The sequence below is a fragment of the Phyllostomus hastatus genome, unplaced genomic scaffold (assembly GCF_019186645.2).
Source record: "Phyllostomus hastatus isolate PE091 unplaced genomic scaffold, TTU_PhHast_1.1 phas_contig_468, whole genome shotgun sequence".
In the NCBI taxonomy this organism is placed as follows: Eukaryota; Metazoa; Chordata; class Mammalia; order Chiroptera; family Phyllostomidae; genus Phyllostomus; species Phyllostomus hastatus.
This window is the reverse complement of record NW_025333884.1, coordinates 2,707,960-2,724,295: the sequence shown is the minus strand read 5'-3', so window position 1 is coordinate 2,724,295 and position 16,336 is coordinate 2,707,960. Positions and strand designations below refer to the sequence as shown.

The 16,336-nt window shown below is 52.8% G+C and overlaps 2 protein-coding genes across 2 annotated transcripts; one reads left to right on the top strand and one right to left on the bottom strand.

Moving 5' to 3' along the window:
• Positions 1 to 2,172: 2,172 nt before the first annotated feature.
• On the bottom strand, positions 2,173 to 9,253 carry QPCTL (glutaminyl-peptide cyclotransferase like). Its single transcript, XM_045845219.1, has 7 exons — positions 8,953 to 9,253; positions 8,317 to 8,460; positions 7,286 to 7,567; positions 5,548 to 5,700; positions 5,346 to 5,445; positions 4,775 to 4,891; positions 2,173 to 2,943 (listed from the first exon to the last, which is right to left on the bottom strand). The coding sequence occupies exons 1-7, from the start codon at positions 9,163 to 9,165 to the stop codon at positions 2,798 to 2,800; spliced, it is 1,155 nt and encodes a 384-aa protein (XP_045701175.1). The 5' UTR covers positions 9,166 to 9,253; the 3' UTR covers positions 2,173 to 2,797.
• A 616-nt stretch (positions 9,254 to 9,869) lies between these two features.
• Positions 9,870 to 15,309, top strand: SNRPD2 (small nuclear ribonucleoprotein D2 polypeptide). Its single transcript, XM_045845264.1, has 3 exons — positions 9,870 to 9,994; positions 11,438 to 11,617; positions 15,043 to 15,309. Coding segments are annotated over exons 1-3 (357 nt in total). The 5' UTR covers positions 9,870 to 9,992; the 3' UTR covers positions 15,218 to 15,309.
• Positions 15,310 to 16,336: the final 1,027 nt, after the last annotated feature.

The window sequence follows — 16,336 nt, the reverse complement described above, 5'->3', positions numbered from 1 at the left end:
GGGTTCCTTTACTCCTGGCTGGGAAAAGGCCAGTGAGCCCAGGGAGTCATAGGTAGGACAAATGAAAAGAAATGTACACCTAGACACTGCAGTGAGTATCCAGCTCTGTGCTCTCCAGCAATGTATTCCTCTGAAGCTCAGTTTCTGTTCCTTTTTTAAAAGATTTTATTTATTTTTAGAGAGGGAAAGGGAGGGAGAAACGGAGAGAAACATTGATTGGTTGCCTCTCCCACTCCCCCAACTGAGGACCTGGCCCACAAACCAGGTATGTGCCCTGACTAGGAACTGAACTGGCGACCAATCAGTTTGTAGGCCGGCATTCAATCCACTGAGCCACACCAGCCAGTGTGAAGCTCAGTTTCTTAATCTGAAAAAGTAGAACACTGATGGTTCTCCTCAAAAGATTGGCATGAAACATCACATCCAGAGTACTCAAGTGTGTCTGCTAAATACATACACACAGTAGCCCCTTCGGAGTATGAAGTTGAGGGACCCCAAACTCGGGGGACCAATGAGAGGAGGGGAAAATGCCTGGTTGAGCAGCAGCAGCAGCCGTGTGTGGAATGGAGCTAGGAATCCTTGCCCCGGATTCACAAAAAACCATCAGGCCCCTCACCCAGGGCCGGGCGTGCAGTACCATCCACCAGGATGCCCGGGGAGATGGGGCTGGGGATGCAGCCGCACACACTGCCTACCCTCTCGGACTTGGAGCTGATGTCTCATCTACTTGACAACTGCGAGGCTGAGGGGACATGGCACATCGATTTTGTTAATCCTCACCCAAGGATATGTTTATTGATTTTTAGAGAAAGAGGAAGGGAGGGGGAAAGACATCAATCGGTTGCCTCCTGTATGCACCCAGACCAGGGATTGAACCTGCAATCTAGGTCTGTCCCAACCAGGGATCCAACCTGCAACCGTTTGGTGTATGGGATGATCCTCCAACCGAGCCACTCGGCCAGGGCTACAGGGTGCACTTTTAAGTGTGTGGCACCATGCCTACCACACAAGAAATGAACAAACAGGAATCTCCCTGTGGTGTGAGGCCCTCTGGCTGGTGTTTGCCGATGACCCATTCTGAACTCCGGACTCCTGCCAATCCCACCTCTAAGAGGTCATCTATCTGTACCCCTCCCCAAAGCCAACTCTAACTGCACCCAATAAAAAGCCTCAGGAGGAGTCGCTTGTCAATCTCCTGTTGGTCCCACACAGGTGACTTCTGGAAGGGAGGTAAATTGCAGGGTTAGGGGCACAGCCGTGTGTGAGAATCTAGGCTCTGCGTGAACAATGGTTCCTAAGTCTCAGATCCGACCCCCTCATCTGCAAAAGGAGACCCGGAAGTACCCCTACCGCAGGATTTGTGGGAGACCGAGTTGGAATATATAACATAAAGTGCTCCTGGTGCCTGGCCTGTGGTGGGTACCCAACAAATGTCAGCGACTGTGGCAGAATGTGAAACGAGAACCTTCAGTTATCCTGTCAGTCAGTATCCGGAGTGTCTGCCCAATGAGTTCTCGAATCTTCTCCAGCCCAGAGTTGGCTCAGAAGGCTGATGCTCACCTCGACTAGTAATAACCCTCCATCCTGGCCTGGCGTCCCTGCTACCGACCAGGTCTCCCTCCAAGTCACAAAGGCCGCAGGCGCCGAGCCAGCCCAGGGCTCCCTTTCCAGGGACCCTCCATGTCTTCGGAGGTTTGCTACGCAGCTGGGGACACGCCGAAATTAAAGGCCGGTCCGTCCCAAACTTTGCTGCTCACAAGGTTTCCTTGGGTGCTTGTTAGAGTCCCGGCCCCTCCCTGCAGTTCTGATTCATTAGGTCTGGGTGGAACCTGGGCGTCTGCATGTACTTTCGTAAGTACCCTAGTTGAGTCTGAAAATTAGGTAGCGTTTGGAAATACTTTCCCTGGCCATCGCTAGAGTTGTAGCTAAAGCCACTATCTTGCACTCCTATACGCACAACTAATGAACGGGGGGGGTTGGTATAACTATTTTGCAGCGACTCCTGGTCTGTCTTGTTCTTTCTATAAGCATACTCAAGCTATTAAAACCTAATGTTTCCCCAAGTATCTTCGGACATACCTGTGGTTCTCTGAGGTGCTTCCCAACAAGGGGTTCCATGGTGAAATACGTGGGGAAACATGCATTGTGTTACGCTTGAAAACACATCATGCATTGTAGAAACTCATTTAATGTGGTCTCACCCTGCTTCTTTGGTCTTTTCTCATGCAACACCTACCAGGCTAGTTCTGCAGAGTATGTTTTGCATAAACACTAGTTTATTGCCCACTGGGTCTGCGGTATCTGGAGTTCCCAAGGACAGGTCTCATCTCCTCTGTTCCTGCTTCCAAGCGCGTCCTCTGTGTGCCCCATGTGGCACATCCTCGTCGGGGTTAGGTTTGGACTGGTGCTGTGGCCAGGCTGCCATTCAGGAGAGTGAACTGCCACAGAGAGAAAGGCCATAGAGACCGTGCTGGGTTTGGGGGTGGTGCTGGTCCACATGCCAGTCTGTGGTGTGCCGACCAAACTTGAGAACAGCACTTGGTCTTTGCAAACCTTCAGCCCAGTTTCTCCCTCAGAGCAGGGCCCACGTGCGTATTCCCTCGGCTCTCACCCCACAGCAGTCTCTTCTAGGTCTCTGGGGAGCGGCAGCTTGAGATCATCAGAGGAAAGAGGGTCTTCTGATTGTAGCACGAGTAGAGCCAAAGGCATTGAAAAGGACAAGGCCAGCTCTGCTGGCTCTGGGTGTCCTTGTCACATGCCCTGCTGGACGCTTCTCCTTTGGGGCCAGCCTGGCAGGCTAGAGTCCCAGGTATTCGGCCAGGAACACGGCGAGGATGCGGCTCAGGTTGTGGACTGTGGGTGGGTGCAGGTTGGCCTCTGAGTCGTCGGGCGTGTGCCAGACAGAGGGGAAGGGCGTGGAGATGAGGTGGAGCACCGGGACCCCTGGAGGGCAGACAGAAGGCTCAGTCAGGCCCACGGCTGACCCAGGAGCCCAGGCCGAGGCCAGCCCTCCCCCGCACAAAGCACTTTGTCCTGGCACTTGAAGAACTCTAAGTGTAAGAGGGTCCACGTTAGTTAAAAAATATATGCCCAGTGCCCTGGCGGGCGGCCCAGTTGACTGGATAGTCATTCTGTACACCAAAAGGTGGCAGGTTTGGTCCTTGTTCAGGGCACATGCTTAGATTGTGGGTCTGCTCCCCAGTTGGGGCGCATATGGGAGGCAACTGATGGATGTTTCTTTCTCCCTCCCCCTCTCTTTAAAATCAATAAGTGTATCCTCAGGTAAGGATTAAAAACAACAACAACAACAATGGATTACAGGAAGACCAGGGAAAGGTGCAGATGTCTTTGACCTTCCTCGCCAGGTGTATCTATCAGGTTCTTTTTCTCTTCTTTACTAGTCGTTAGCACTTACATACTACTTGTCCTGTTCCAGGCTGTAGTCCAAGGCCATCTGTCACACATACACACCATTTTACCCTCAATAATCCTTTAAGGCCAGTAGCATTGTTACTGCCATTGTATAGGTGTGAACACGGGTAAAGAGGGAAACAGTGGTTTGCTTAAGGTCATGCCTCTGGCAAACAGCACGGTCAGAATCTGACCCCAGGCCACCTGTCTCCAGAGTCTGTGCTCTTCCCCACAGTCCTACACTAGGTTCCCGCCCTCAGAGCACCTCTCTCTGTGTGCATCCAGATTTGCCAAATGTCGGTCCCCCCACTACACAGGAGGCAGGTGTCCCGGACACACCACTCGGTACCTTGAGAAGTATTCATTGAAGGGATCAATAAAGAAGGCATTGCTAGTCCTGGCTGGTGTGGCTCAGTGGATTGAGTGCCAGCCTGCGAACTGAAAGGTCGCCAGTTCGATTCCCAGTCAGGGCACATGCCTGGGTCAAAGGCCAGGTCCTCAGTTAGGGGCGTGCCGGAGGCAACTGATTGATATATTTCTCTCACATCGACATTTCTCTCCCTCTCTTTCTCCCTCCCTTCCCCTCTCTCTAAAAACAAATAAATAAAATCTTTCTTTAAAAAAAAAAAAAAGAAGGCATTGTAAGGAATGCGTATTTGTTGAATGGGTAAATTACAGGGTGAAGATTTAAGAAGCAGCCAAGCACTGTGTAAGCAGGCATTTCACATACCTAATCTCATCTCCTCCTCCCAACCCTGTGATTACAATATACACACAGGCGTGCTCTTTACGTAGAAGTCTCTTCATTTTTTTCCCTGAGGAAATGGGGACTCGGAGAGGCTAAATCATTTGCCGTAGGTCAACCAGCACTAAGCTGCAGGCCCTGGAACCCAGACCAGTCCTGAAACCTACGTTCCGAACCCCTGGGCCAGCTGTCTTCCACCCTGGCTGTGCCTCGGAATCACCTGGGAGTTCTGTAAAACTAACACGAGGGCCTGAGAATGTGATGTGGTGGCCCGACGAGTGACTAGGCCTTTTTCGAAGCTCTTTGGGTAATTCTGCTGGGCTGCCAGGGCCTGACGCACACATAATGAGAGCTCACACTCTCAAATGCCTGTTATGTGTTGGGCGCTGGTCCAAGAAAGGTCTTCACATTTCTCACCAGCACAGTCAGCCCCTCAGCAAGGCAGGAACTGAGACAGGGGCTATTATCGTTCCCATTCAACAGATGAGAAAATCGAGGCACAGAGAGATTAAGCAACTTGAAACCAGTCCCCCACGCTGGGAAGGGGCCAGGGCTGGGTCCCACCTGTGGCTCCAGCGGACCTCCGCGCCCCACCCCTCCGCCCCCGGCAGCAAGTACCTCGGCGGAGGAAAGGGATGTGGTCATCTTCCACAGAGCCGGGGGGCTCCCCGGGCTGGAAGTACATCACTTCCTGAGGATGAGACTGTAGCAGGTTCAACCGGTGCAGGCGCTTCTCTGGAGGTAGTGGGGATTAGAGAGCAAAGGTCAGCCCCTCAGGGGTCAAAGGTTACCTGTTCATAAATCGGAGGTGGGCAAGGGGTCTGAAGCACGGTTATCCCACAGGAAGAATGACGGCTACCCTCACTGCAGGTGTCCCGTGCTCCCAGCCAGCACTACTATTGCGCCCACTGCACAGACAGGAGACTGAGGCTCAGGGATGAAGCCACTTGCCCAAGTGCGCTCAGCTGGTAAGGAGAGTCCGGATTTGAACCCAGGACCGTCTGACCCCATGCCCCGTTTGTAATCACGACTGCCACAGGATCAATTTGTGTTCTGTCCTTTGTGTCAGTGCATCAGTGGGAGGCTAGGGAGGTAGAGGGAGGGCAAGCCCTCTGAGGACGAATGCCTCCCTAGCCCAGCCCTCCCACCCGCATCCTAGGCTGGAGCCTGCCTCCTCCGTCGGCCTTACCGATACTTTTCAGCCGATGGAACCAGCGGGCTGTGCGAGGGAAGTGACTGTAGAAAGTCGGATGGCGGGCTCCCAGGAGATCCAGCAGGACAAAGAGCTCCTAGAGAGAGAGGCCGGGACGGGAGAGGCCGGGAGGGAGGCTGCCAACCCTGCCTTACCTCCTGCCCCCCTCACCAGAACCCAGCAGGGGCCCCGGTCTTACGATAGCCTGGATCCTGGTGGGGCCCGGACTGTGGGGTGCGGACTCCATGAGCTGGGCCAGGTGTCGGGAGCCGTAGAGGGAGTCCTTGGGTCCCCACTCCCTCAGCGCCTCTTCGCCGTCCAAGAAGAGCAGCTGCAAGGTCACCGGGGCTGCCTGTGGGAGCTGGGGCTCAGTGTCAGCCCTTGCCTCGGCCCACCCCCATGTCTTGCCCGTTTGCGGAGCTGAATGGGTCAAACTCAGTCTCCTCACTCATGGACACAGTGGCCTGGAGTACAGACTCTGAGCCAGACTGCCTGGGTTCAAACCCCGGCTCAGCTGCTGCCTGGCTGAGCAGTCACCGGTAAATTACTAACTCCTCAAATCAGTTTCCTCATGCAGAAGTGGGGTTATAATGGTTCTAGTCACTGGGTAGGATTTGAATCCAGGTCCTAGAATAGTGACGGGCATACAGTAACTCAATAAGGGTTGGCTGTGATGACCACCATTAAATCCTGTAGCCCCTTTACCAAAAGAGACAGCCCCCTGAAGTGAATAATTGTACAAACAGTGAAGTGCAGTTGGGACAAATGCTTCCCAGAACTATAGGGTCTTGAAGGAGCACAGGGAGGGGGTGGGGAAATAGCCTGGCCTGGGGAGCATGTCAGGTCTGTTGGAAAGGGATGTTTGTGCCTGGATGGTATAGCTCAGTGGATTGAGTGCAGGCCTGTGAACCAAAGAGTCACAGCTTCAATTCCTAGTCAGAGCGTATGTCTGGGTTGCAGGCTAGGTCCCCAGTGGGGGTGTGCAAGATGCAGCCACACATTGATGTTTCTCTCTGTCCCTCTCTCTCTCTTTCTCCTTCCCATCCCCTAATAAATAAAATCTTTTTTTAAATAAAGGGATGTTTGCACTGAGGGTAAGTGGGAGCTGGCCTGGCAAAGTGGAGTGGACAGGAGAGTGTTCCCAGGCAAGAAAGCAATATGGACCAGGGCTGAGGCCAGAGAAAGGGCCAGAGAGGTTTGAGAGAGGCATGAGGGGCCAGCAAGGACCAGGGAGCTTTGGGACACTGGGGTTTAAGCCACAAGAGGGGGTCTGAGCAGGGGAGGAGTGTGAGGAAACTTGAGTTTTCATTCATTCAGTCCACTCATTTTAACTGACATCCCACTTTATTCCAGGTGACACTCTGGGCCCAGGGAACAGAGCAGAAACAAAAGCAGCCAAGTCCCTGCTTAGATGGAGCATATTCCAGTTGTGCAGACAGACAAACCAACATCAGCACCACGAATGATGGGACAGTGACAGGGGCATTGGGTTGGGAAGGCCTGGTTGGGGAGGTAGCATCACAGTGGACACCTGAATGAAGGACAGGAGCCAGCTGGGGAAAGATCTGGGAAAATCGCATTCCTGGCAGAGCACACAGTGAGTGCCAATGCCCTGAGGCGAGAGTGAACCTCATGGATCTGAGATACACAGGCAGTGGGCAGCCAGAGTGGAGCAAGCAAGGGCTGGCAGACGAGACTAGACAGGTAGAAACACACACCTCTTGGGCCCCTGTAAGAACTTGGGCTAATGCTTGGAATGAGGTAGGAGCTGTGGGAGGGTCCGGGGCAGGGGAGAGACAGGATCTGAGATTCAGGATGGAGAAAGATTCCTGTGGCTTTGTGTGTGTCCTGGACACAAGAAGACCAGGCAGGGGAGGGTGGTGGCTTTGACCAAGGGAGAGGCGGCACTGGCCCTCCACCCCTCCCCCACTCCTCACCTGATCCTTGGCTCTGCTCAGCTCCTGGTCCAGGGCCTGGGCCAACTCCAGCAGCAGGGCACAAGGCACAGCTGAGTCCGTGGCCCCCACAAAGGGGGACGACTCAGATGGGAAGAGCTTCGAGTCATAATGGCAGGCAAGGGTGAGGTGACGGGCAGCCCCAGGGTCCAGCGTGGCCACCACGTTGGCAAAGTCCAGTAGCCCCAGGGGCGTTGCGGCTGTGAAAGGGTCCAGCTCCACATGCCAGCCTGCCGTCAGCGTCCGTAAAGTGGCCTCCAGGAACTAGTGGCAAGAGAGGTGGGAGGGTGGGTTGGGGTACTGGGGAGGAGGTCAGGAGAAGGGCCGTGTGACCTGGGCCATGCAGAGCAATCCAGTTGGGCTGCCTCGCAAGTCCCACTTGGGTTTGAATCATTCCTTTGACACACTTCTGCTGAGTATCTACTAAGTGCCAGACATGGAATGACTCCACCTCTTGATGCCAAGACTAATCCCAGCTCATCTTCGACAGCACTCACTGTGTGCCAAGCCCTGTTCTAGGAACTCTACAGGGTAGGGACTGTCAATGATTCAACTTGCAGATGAGGAGACTGAGGCACAGAGACCTTAAGAAACTCCTCCAAGGTCACACTCCAAGTGGCTGAATTGGGATTTGAACTGAGGCAGTATTCAAATGACTCAATGTTTTCTGAGATGCAATATAGAGATGTTACAGCACCAGCTCTGGAGCCAAACTGTTTGGTTGAAACCCTCGGTGCACCATTTATTAACTGTGGGGTTTGGGCAAAATGCCCAACTGCTCTGGGCCTCAGTTTCCCTATCTGCATAAAGAAGATCACAATGATATCCACCTCCTCCAGCTGTTACTTGTGCCTATCACACAGTAATGGAGGGCAGTACAGCATGGTGCTTACTCTAGAGCAAGACTAGCTCCACTCAGAGCTACAGCTCTGCCCTCAATGTTTTGGGATCTTGGGCAGAATGCCCATTTCCCATTTTCTAGCGGTCTGAGTCAAGCGTGGCCCATTACCTACCTTTCTGACTTGGAGATTGCCTGGGCTGCCTGGTGTCCTTACAACCAGCAGGGGGCGCAGATAAATGTTCCAGAGACGCTGTGGGTCCAGTTGCCCCACCACCCTCCGCATTCGGGCTTCGGGGAGGCTTCCGATCAACTGGCCCTGCGGTTGGGTTTGGGGAAGCGATGGGAAAGAGAAAAGCAGACCGTGTGAGCAACCCCTTTCTGACCCTACCCCAGGCGCCGTCGCCCCTAAGAAGGACCGGTTCCGCTTTCTAATCGCAGCTTCCAGCATCAGAGGTTTCTAGGATAAATCCTAGACGCGGGAAAAGTCCCTCCAAGCCCATCCGGTCCAGCCTACCCCAATCCTGATGGGGAAATCGAGGCCCAGAGGGAGGAAGGGACACTTCCAAATAGTTGTCTTTAGGATTGGAACCCAGAACTCCCACGGTCATTACTCCAGACCCTTTCTCCTTTTTCTCTTAAAGGAGAGCCACTATTACAGAACAAGCCCGAAGACACAGTCCACTGACAGGCGTCCTAAAGACTACGGCAGCACCTGCGGCTATGGCCATATGACAAAGCCACGTCCACCCGAGACCGTGGGTAAGGGGAGACGAAGAACTTAGAGCCGTTGTGCCCCGCCGGTCCTCACCCGCAGATCCCGACCGGAAGGCAGCTCCTCACTCCTGTGCTGGTGCCAGCCGCTCCAGACGATGTAGAACGCCGAGGCCATGGCCAGCGCCAGCAGCAGCAGGGGCAACAGCTGCGCCCGCGGTAACAAGCGGCGACTGGGGGCCTTGGGTGTCTGCAAGATGCCGCGTTCCCCGAGCCGTAGCCGAGGCCGCCCGCGGCCCCCGGAACGCATGGCAGCTTTGCCCAGAAACCGGTCCGGGACCGCGGATCGAATTTAGGCCCGGCCAAGTCCCACCCCATGGAATCCCCGGACGAATGAACAACGAGAGCGGCTGCACCGTCCAACCCTCTGCCAGCAGTGAAGCCAATGGGGATTCTCGTTCTGAGGACACGCCTCTCCGTCTCCCTGGGGCTTTCAGCGTCGGCTCCCCTGAGAGTTGCACAACCCAAAAGGGAGCGTGAAGGGGATAGGCTCCGCCTCAGCTTTGGAGGGGAAGCCAATTAGAAGCGTTTGATCTTGGAAAACGTTCGACCTCCCGGGCGCAAGTCCACGCCCACCCCCGGATGTAGGCAAAGGATTGGTTTTGCGGAGTCGTGAAGATCAATAGACACGTCAACGAACCGTCCCCTAAGGGAAAAGGGTGGAGTCTATTCCTCAAAGTGAGCAGCGGATTGGCTTCTCGGAGGCCGCGCCCCCAAAATAGGGCCGGCGGGTATTTGGAAATGTCGTGCCCTTATTCTCCTGCCACCTGTGCTGATCTACAACGAAATGGCTTAAGTCAGACCCGCTTTTTTCCCCTCTCCATTGCTGTGAACACCTAGGTCGTGTGCTCCTGAATGGCCTTGAGCCACTAAGCAAGGCTTTAACCCTAACGCTGCACACGGCTGGCGGACTCGCTATGGCAACAGGCCACGCCCACACCGCCCTTTGAGTTTGCGTAGGCGCCCCCGGAAGTGAGCTGCAGGAAGCGGAAGTCCCGCCCCTTTCGCGCGCTCTCTACGGAGGCAGAGGCAACGCGGAGGAGACGGAGGTGTTACCAGAGAGTAGCTGCTGCCACCATGTGAGTCGGGCAAGGCTTAAACGGCGGTAGTGGGTGGAGGGTGTAAATTTGGCCGTTGACCGGAGGAACGGGATGGCAGAATGGGCGGCGGAGGCGGCGACTTTAGGGGTCAAGTTGGCGTACTTTTTTCCTGAGTTTGAGAATGGGCATGGGGGCCTTTGACGGCTCCTGAGTTCGGGAGAAGGAACAGCTTTATCATGTGATAGGCTGGCGGCTTTCTCAAATAACTGGTATTATTGAAATGAATTTTAAGCGGAAACGAGTTTACGAATAAAGAACCTAGGAGAGGGAAGTGCGGGCTTTTAGAAATAACGACTTGAGGTGAGGGACTATCCGTATAGTTTGAGCTGGAGACGGTTGGCTTTTCGACCTAATTCTCGACATTTCCAGATAATGAGACACAGAAATGATTTTACTTATTTATCAATTAAGCAGTTATTTATTCAGTGCTCATGTACCAGACACTGCTGTATATACATGGGATATGTCAGTGAATACCTTCCCCAAGAGAAGTCCTCTGCTGCCGCTTGTGGGGTGGGAAGAGACAGGTGGTTAAATGTAATAATTAATAAACAGATAAAGTATATGGTGTGTTAGGTGATCAGGGCAGAGTAAAAACAACTAATGCCAATTTTGAGAGACATTAACTTCAAAGCCAGCACAGAAGGACATATTGAAAAGGCAACTTTTGAGCAAAAGACCCAAAGAAAGTGCGAGAACTAACCACACAGGTGCCTGGGGAGGCATCCAGGCGGAGGGAAGAAAAGATGCAGGGGCCCAAGATGAAAAGTTTGCCTAATCTCTAAACCACCCAGGATACCACTGGGCCTAGAATAGAGTGAAAGACAGGTAGATGCAGGGCATGGTAAAAACTTTGGATTTTACTTTTTACAGTGAGATGGGAGCTGTGGGAGGGTTTTGATCAGTGAGGTGATGTGACTTGGGCCTCGGCACAACCCCTGGGACTACTGCAGAGAACACCGTTGCAGAGTGTGGGTGAAGGGAGAGAGACCAGTAAGACTCCAGGGGAGAGATGATGGGAGGTTCGGGCAGTGGTGAAAGATGGGCAGATTGTGAACCCAATTTAGAGGCAGATTATAGGATTTGCTGACAGATTGAAATGTAGGATGGGAGAGAATGAAAAGAGGGAAGTTGACATCAGAGGTTTTGCTCTGAGAACTGGAAGGAAGGAGTCACCATGGATGGAGATGAGAAAGGCTGCGGATAGAGTAAACTGAGGTGGCTGGGCGTTGCGGAGCTCAGCCTGGGGTGTGCAGGAATGGAGATCTATTAGGCAACCAAATGGGGATGCCAAGTGAGGATTGAGCAGGAGGGTGGGTGTGTTGGGGAAAGGCTAGAGAGACCCCGAGCCCGAGGACGTGCCCCCCCCCATGCCCCAGCTCTGGGCGCTCTCACCTATGGATTCCATGCTTGCCCACTCAGGAGCCTCCTCAACAAGCCCAAGAGTGAGATGACCCCGGAGGAGCTGCAGAAGCGGGAAGAGGAGGAGTTTAACACAGGCCCACTGTCCGTGCTCACACAGTCAGTCAAGAACAACACCCAGGTGCTCATCAACTGTCGCAACAACAAGAAGCTCCTGGGCCGTGTGAAGGCTTTTGACAGGTAAAGGCTTTCTATTTATTTTAGAGGGTTTTTTTTGTTTTGTTTTGTTTTTTTGGGGGTTTTTTTTTTGCTTTTACAGAAGGGGAAGGGAGGGAGAAAGGGAGAGAACATCAATGTGTGAGAGATACATCTGTTGGTTGCCTCTCTCATGCCCTCAACTGCAAGCCTGGTCCACAACCCAGGCACATGCCCTGACTGGGAATCGAACCAGTGACCCCTTCGGTTTGTGGGCCGGCACTCGATCCACTGAGCCACAGCAGCCAGGGCCTCCATGAAGGCTTTTTGACAGGGTCTTGGGAGGGGTGCTATCCAGGCCTGGAGAAGCAGTCCCAGCTCCAGTCCGAGGAGGCTGTCCACCAGGTTTCTCAGAAGCAGGGCAAGTGAGCACCTTAATACCTGAGGTGTGACTGTCTCTTGCTGCCCCTCCAGCTGTGCCATGCAGGGGTTATGGTCATTGCTTAGAAGCCAGTCCTCATGGGTTCATGTTCTAACTCTGCCTCTTAGCGGCCACGTGACCTTCAGCAAGTGACAATCTCATCTGTACAGTGACAGTAACGATAGTGGTTGCAAAGACTCCATTGGTTGCTTAACTCCAACCAGTGACAGTAACTCCAGTGGTTGCTTAGTACCTGTAAAGTGTGGTAATCTCTGTAAGTACAGCACCTGCCACACAGGATGTTCTCAATGCAGTTGTTATATAATTAGAGCGTGTGCCATGCCAGGTGCTGTTTCAGGCTTGGAGGTGCAGCAGTGACTAAAACAAACTCGGGGAGCTCGTCATAGGTAGGGAGGCGGCAGGCAGTGATAACATCTACGGAGAAAAGTAAAGCCAGCGGAGGGTGCAGAGTACTGCGAAGGGAAGCCCCTTCTGAAGAGGCCGGGTGAGCAGGCCTGAGGAAAACGAACTCGCAGGCTGCGGTTTGAGTGTCTCAGCTGCGGGGAACAGCGAGTGGGTTTTCTCTCGGCCTGTTTCCCTGTCATGCCCCTCGGGGAACAGTTGTGAGGACTAAAGATACTATGAAAAGCACTGGACTCAGCATCTAACGTAGGATAATGCTCAACAAACATAGAAGCCGTGGCCTTAAGTTAGCATTGGGGAAGCACTTTCCTCACAGTTGTGTGCTCGGGCTTAATTCCGGAGTATTTTGGCCACCAGCCACTGTGTGACAATGAACAAGTCTTGCCCTCTGAGCCTCACTTTCCTCTTGAGTAAAATCAGATTAAGAATGACAGGAAGTGCAGGCACACGGAGGCAGAGAGACCTGGATTCGGACGTAGACTCTGCCACTTCCATAGTCTGTGACCCGGGGTGCCCAGCTGCTTGCTCTGGAGGTTGGGGCAGCACTGGTGTTTACCTCCCGGGGCTGAGATGCCGGGAGCATTGGCTTGATGCTTAGAAAGTGCTTAGAGGAGGCCTGGGCACCTGGTGGGTGTGCAGTAGGTGGCGGTGTATGTATACAAGCTTTATTTTATTTTTTTCTTTTAAGTCGAATCCTTTTCGTTCTCCCCTAGTTCTCATCTGCCCCCATGTGAATGTCCCATCTCTCCCACTGACCAGCCTCCCCACCTAGTGTGTACCCTGTCACATTTCACTCAGGGGGTCCTTCATGGTGTCGGTGTGATTGACCTGTTGTGATAATATAAACTGGTTGTTTTTAAAAGAGAGTCTTCCCCAGGGCATCTTGTTTTCAAACGCGTCAGTGGGCTGAGGATATTGCTGCAAGTCAGCTACTGCGTTCTCAACCACCCTGTCTGTCTACTTAATTATGTTGCTTTCTTGAGTGAGTGGTGCACTTACTGAGCCACATTTGAAAGATACAAAAGGCACCCAGTGAATAGCAGATCTTTCCTCCCTACCTGCCGCCAACCTCAGTTGGAGTCCCCAGGGCCCCCACCATGGCTAATTGCTTGGGTCCCCTCCCGGAATATTACTTGAATGTAATATCAGACATAATGATAGAGGACGATGCTTTTTATTTTTAAATCACTGCCAGTGGCACAGCACACAGTTTTTGACTTCAGCTTTTTTACTTAATGAGTCCAGTGAAATTTCTCATCTGGCTTATCCCCTGGGTCACTCCACTGCCACCAATCTCTAGGTGTCTTTCCAAGATTCTGCATTGTGTGAGCTGGTGGGCAAGGCCAGGCCGGGTAAAGTAGCTCAGCTGGTCAGAGCATCATCCCCATAAGCAGGGGTTGGGGAATCGATCCCGGTCAGGAGCATGGCAAGAAGCACCCAGTGAATGCATCAATAAGTGGAACAACAAACTATTGTTTCTCATCCTTTCTCCTTTGCTCTCTTTCCAAAAGCAATACATTAAATAAAAATAAAACAAGTGGGCAGGAGGCTTCTCCCACCCTTACCACTATTTCCCTGCGAAGGATAACTTCCTGTGCACATTCTTCCCCACATGGCCTTTTTCACGTCATGGCGTCTCCTGGGGTTCACTCCACGGCAAGGCACAGAGCTTCCTCACTCTTCTTAATTTGTTTTCTTACTATTTGGAGATAATTCTGTATATCCTCTTATCCCTTCATCTTGCTTTAGTTTTTCTTTTCAGGTTTTATTTATTTTATTTTATTTTTAGAGAGAGGGGAAGGGAGGGAGAAAGAGAGGGAGAGGAACATTGATGTGTGAGAGAAACATCCATTGGTTGCCTCTCACAGGCGCCCCAACCAGGGACCCAGCCTGCAACCCAGGCATGTGCCCTGAGTGGGATTCGAACCGGTGACCTTTCAGTTTACCAGCTGGCACTCAGCGCACTGAGCCATGGCAGCCAGAGCTAGTTTTTCTTCCTAGCAGCTAGCACCTGACAGCACATTACAGGTCCAGATCTCTGTTCACCTGCCCCGTCCTTCTCTCACTAGGATGCCCACCCCACGAGGGCAGGGATGTTGTCTGTTTTATTTGTTACAAGCGTTCGTTGAGTGAGCTACTCCATTCTATGTTCACACGTGCCCACCCAGCAATCTGAGGACTGGGACAAAGCAGGATTGGTGGGGGCTCGGGTGCCACCTCAGGCCCCAGGGGCCTCTGGTTCTCCACAGGGAAGCGGGTCCTTTGCGGATGCCTCCAGAAACACTGCGAGTTACAAAGCACAAGCAGAACCGTGTTGCTTGCCTCGCTCAGTGCCGCGCCCTGTTCTCTGTCTTTCACACAGGACGCTGGGTTGATTCATGTAACCTTCACGACAGCCCTGTGAGGTGGGCACCACAGATGTCTCTGTTTTGGAGAGGGGGAAGTTGAGGCAAAGAGCGATGCAGCCCTTTGCCCCAGCCTCCCTATGAGGACTTGCAGAGGTGGAGGTGGCCGCCCGACTGTCCCGGCCCAGGGCCTGCAGCCACGCTGCTGGAGGGGAGAGGCAGCACCTCGCAGAGAAGGCTGCCCCCTCACCTGCTATCCTCCCACCCCCTATTCCCACCAGGCACTGCAACATGGTGCTAGAGAATGTGAAGGAGATGTGGACCGAGGTCCCCAAGAGTGGCAAGGGCAAGAAGAAGTCCAAGCCCGTCAACAAGGACCGCTACATCTCTAAGATGTTCCTGCGCGGGGACTCGGTCATCGTGGTCCTGCGGAACCCGCTCATCGCCGGCAAGTAGGGCTTCGTCCCTGCCTGCGGGACACACCGCCCCCCAGCCTGCAAAGACTTGACCCTTGGCGTGAAAACAATAAACTCCTGTGTGTTTTTTTTTTTTTTTCCTAGTGACTTCTGTCTGTTCCCAGGGCCCTGTGAGTGGGGCGGACTTGGGGGAGGGAGATAGCTGGGTGTGGGGCCAGGCACCGGCATCAGGACCTCTCGGAGCAGGTGAAGAGGCCCTGTCCCTGTTCCGTCCGTGCCTTGGTTTCCCCATCTGTGCAGTGAATCGGTTGGACAGAGCTTTTGCTCTTCCCTATTTTATTCTCAGCTTGTCCTTCCTACTCTCTCCTTTCTCCCAGCCTCTCAATGAGTCATCCTTGCTTGAAATTTCATTTGTTCTCTTTTCTGTTTGTTGAATCAGGGAAACATCCCCCAGATACCTCCTCTGTGTCTGGCTCTGTGTTGCCGTGCTGGGGACACATCAGGGCCTGGGACAGCCCCAGACCTGCCCTCACTGACGGGAAAAGATGCACATTTAAAGCCGTTGGTACCCAAATACTGATGGCCATCATGCTGTTTGTCACCTGCTGCGCTGTCGCTGCCAGGCCTGGGCTCTGTGCTGTTCAGACTCCCCCCCCAACAGCTCCAAGCAGGCACTGTCAGTTATTACCTCCTATTCCCAGAAGAGGGAGTGGAGGCACAGAGACACTGAGAACTTTCTCCAAGTCACAGAGCTAATAAGTAGCCAGACTAAGATTTGAACCAGGATGTTTCCTATAGTTTTACTCTTTTTTGGTTAAAATAGCAAAACATGTAAAATATGGTTAAAAATAAAATTAAATAAAAATGGTTATATGTAAATATATGTAACCTTCCACAGCTAGGTACTCAATAACCAAATAATCAGACTCTTGATTTGAAGACTTGAGGCTTACAGCTTCACTCTTAATACTACCTTCCTAGAGAGGCAGCTCTCAGAAAATGTTTGGCCCACACATGTAATTTTTTTAAATTTTTATTTATTTTTAGAGAGAGGGGAAGGGAGGAGAAAAAGAAGGAGAGAAACATCAGTGTATGGTTGCTTTTCACTCTCCCCATGCTAGGGACCTGGCTCACAACCCAGGCATGTGCCCTGACTGGG

Excerpts from the sequence above, each read along its gene's own strand:
- SNRPD2 (XM_045845264.1), top strand. Across the intron at positions 11,618-15,042 it reads CGTGTGAAGGCTTTTGACAG|GCACTGCAACATGGTGCTAG; the intron begins GTAAAGGCTTTC and ends TATTCCCACCAG.
- QPCTL (XM_045845219.1), bottom strand. The coding sequence starts at position 9,165 with ATGCGTTCCGGGGGCCGCGGGCGGCCTCGGCTACGGCTCGGGGAACGC. Across the intron at positions 8,461-8,952 it reads CTTCCGGTCGGGATCTGCGG|GGCCAGTTGATCGGAAGCCT; the intron begins GTGAGGACCGGC and ends ACCCAACCGCAG. Across the intron at positions 2,944-4,774 it reads CATCCCTTTCCTCCGCCGAG|GGGTCCCGGTGCTCCACCTC; the intron begins GTACTTGCTGCC and ends TCTGCCCTCCAG.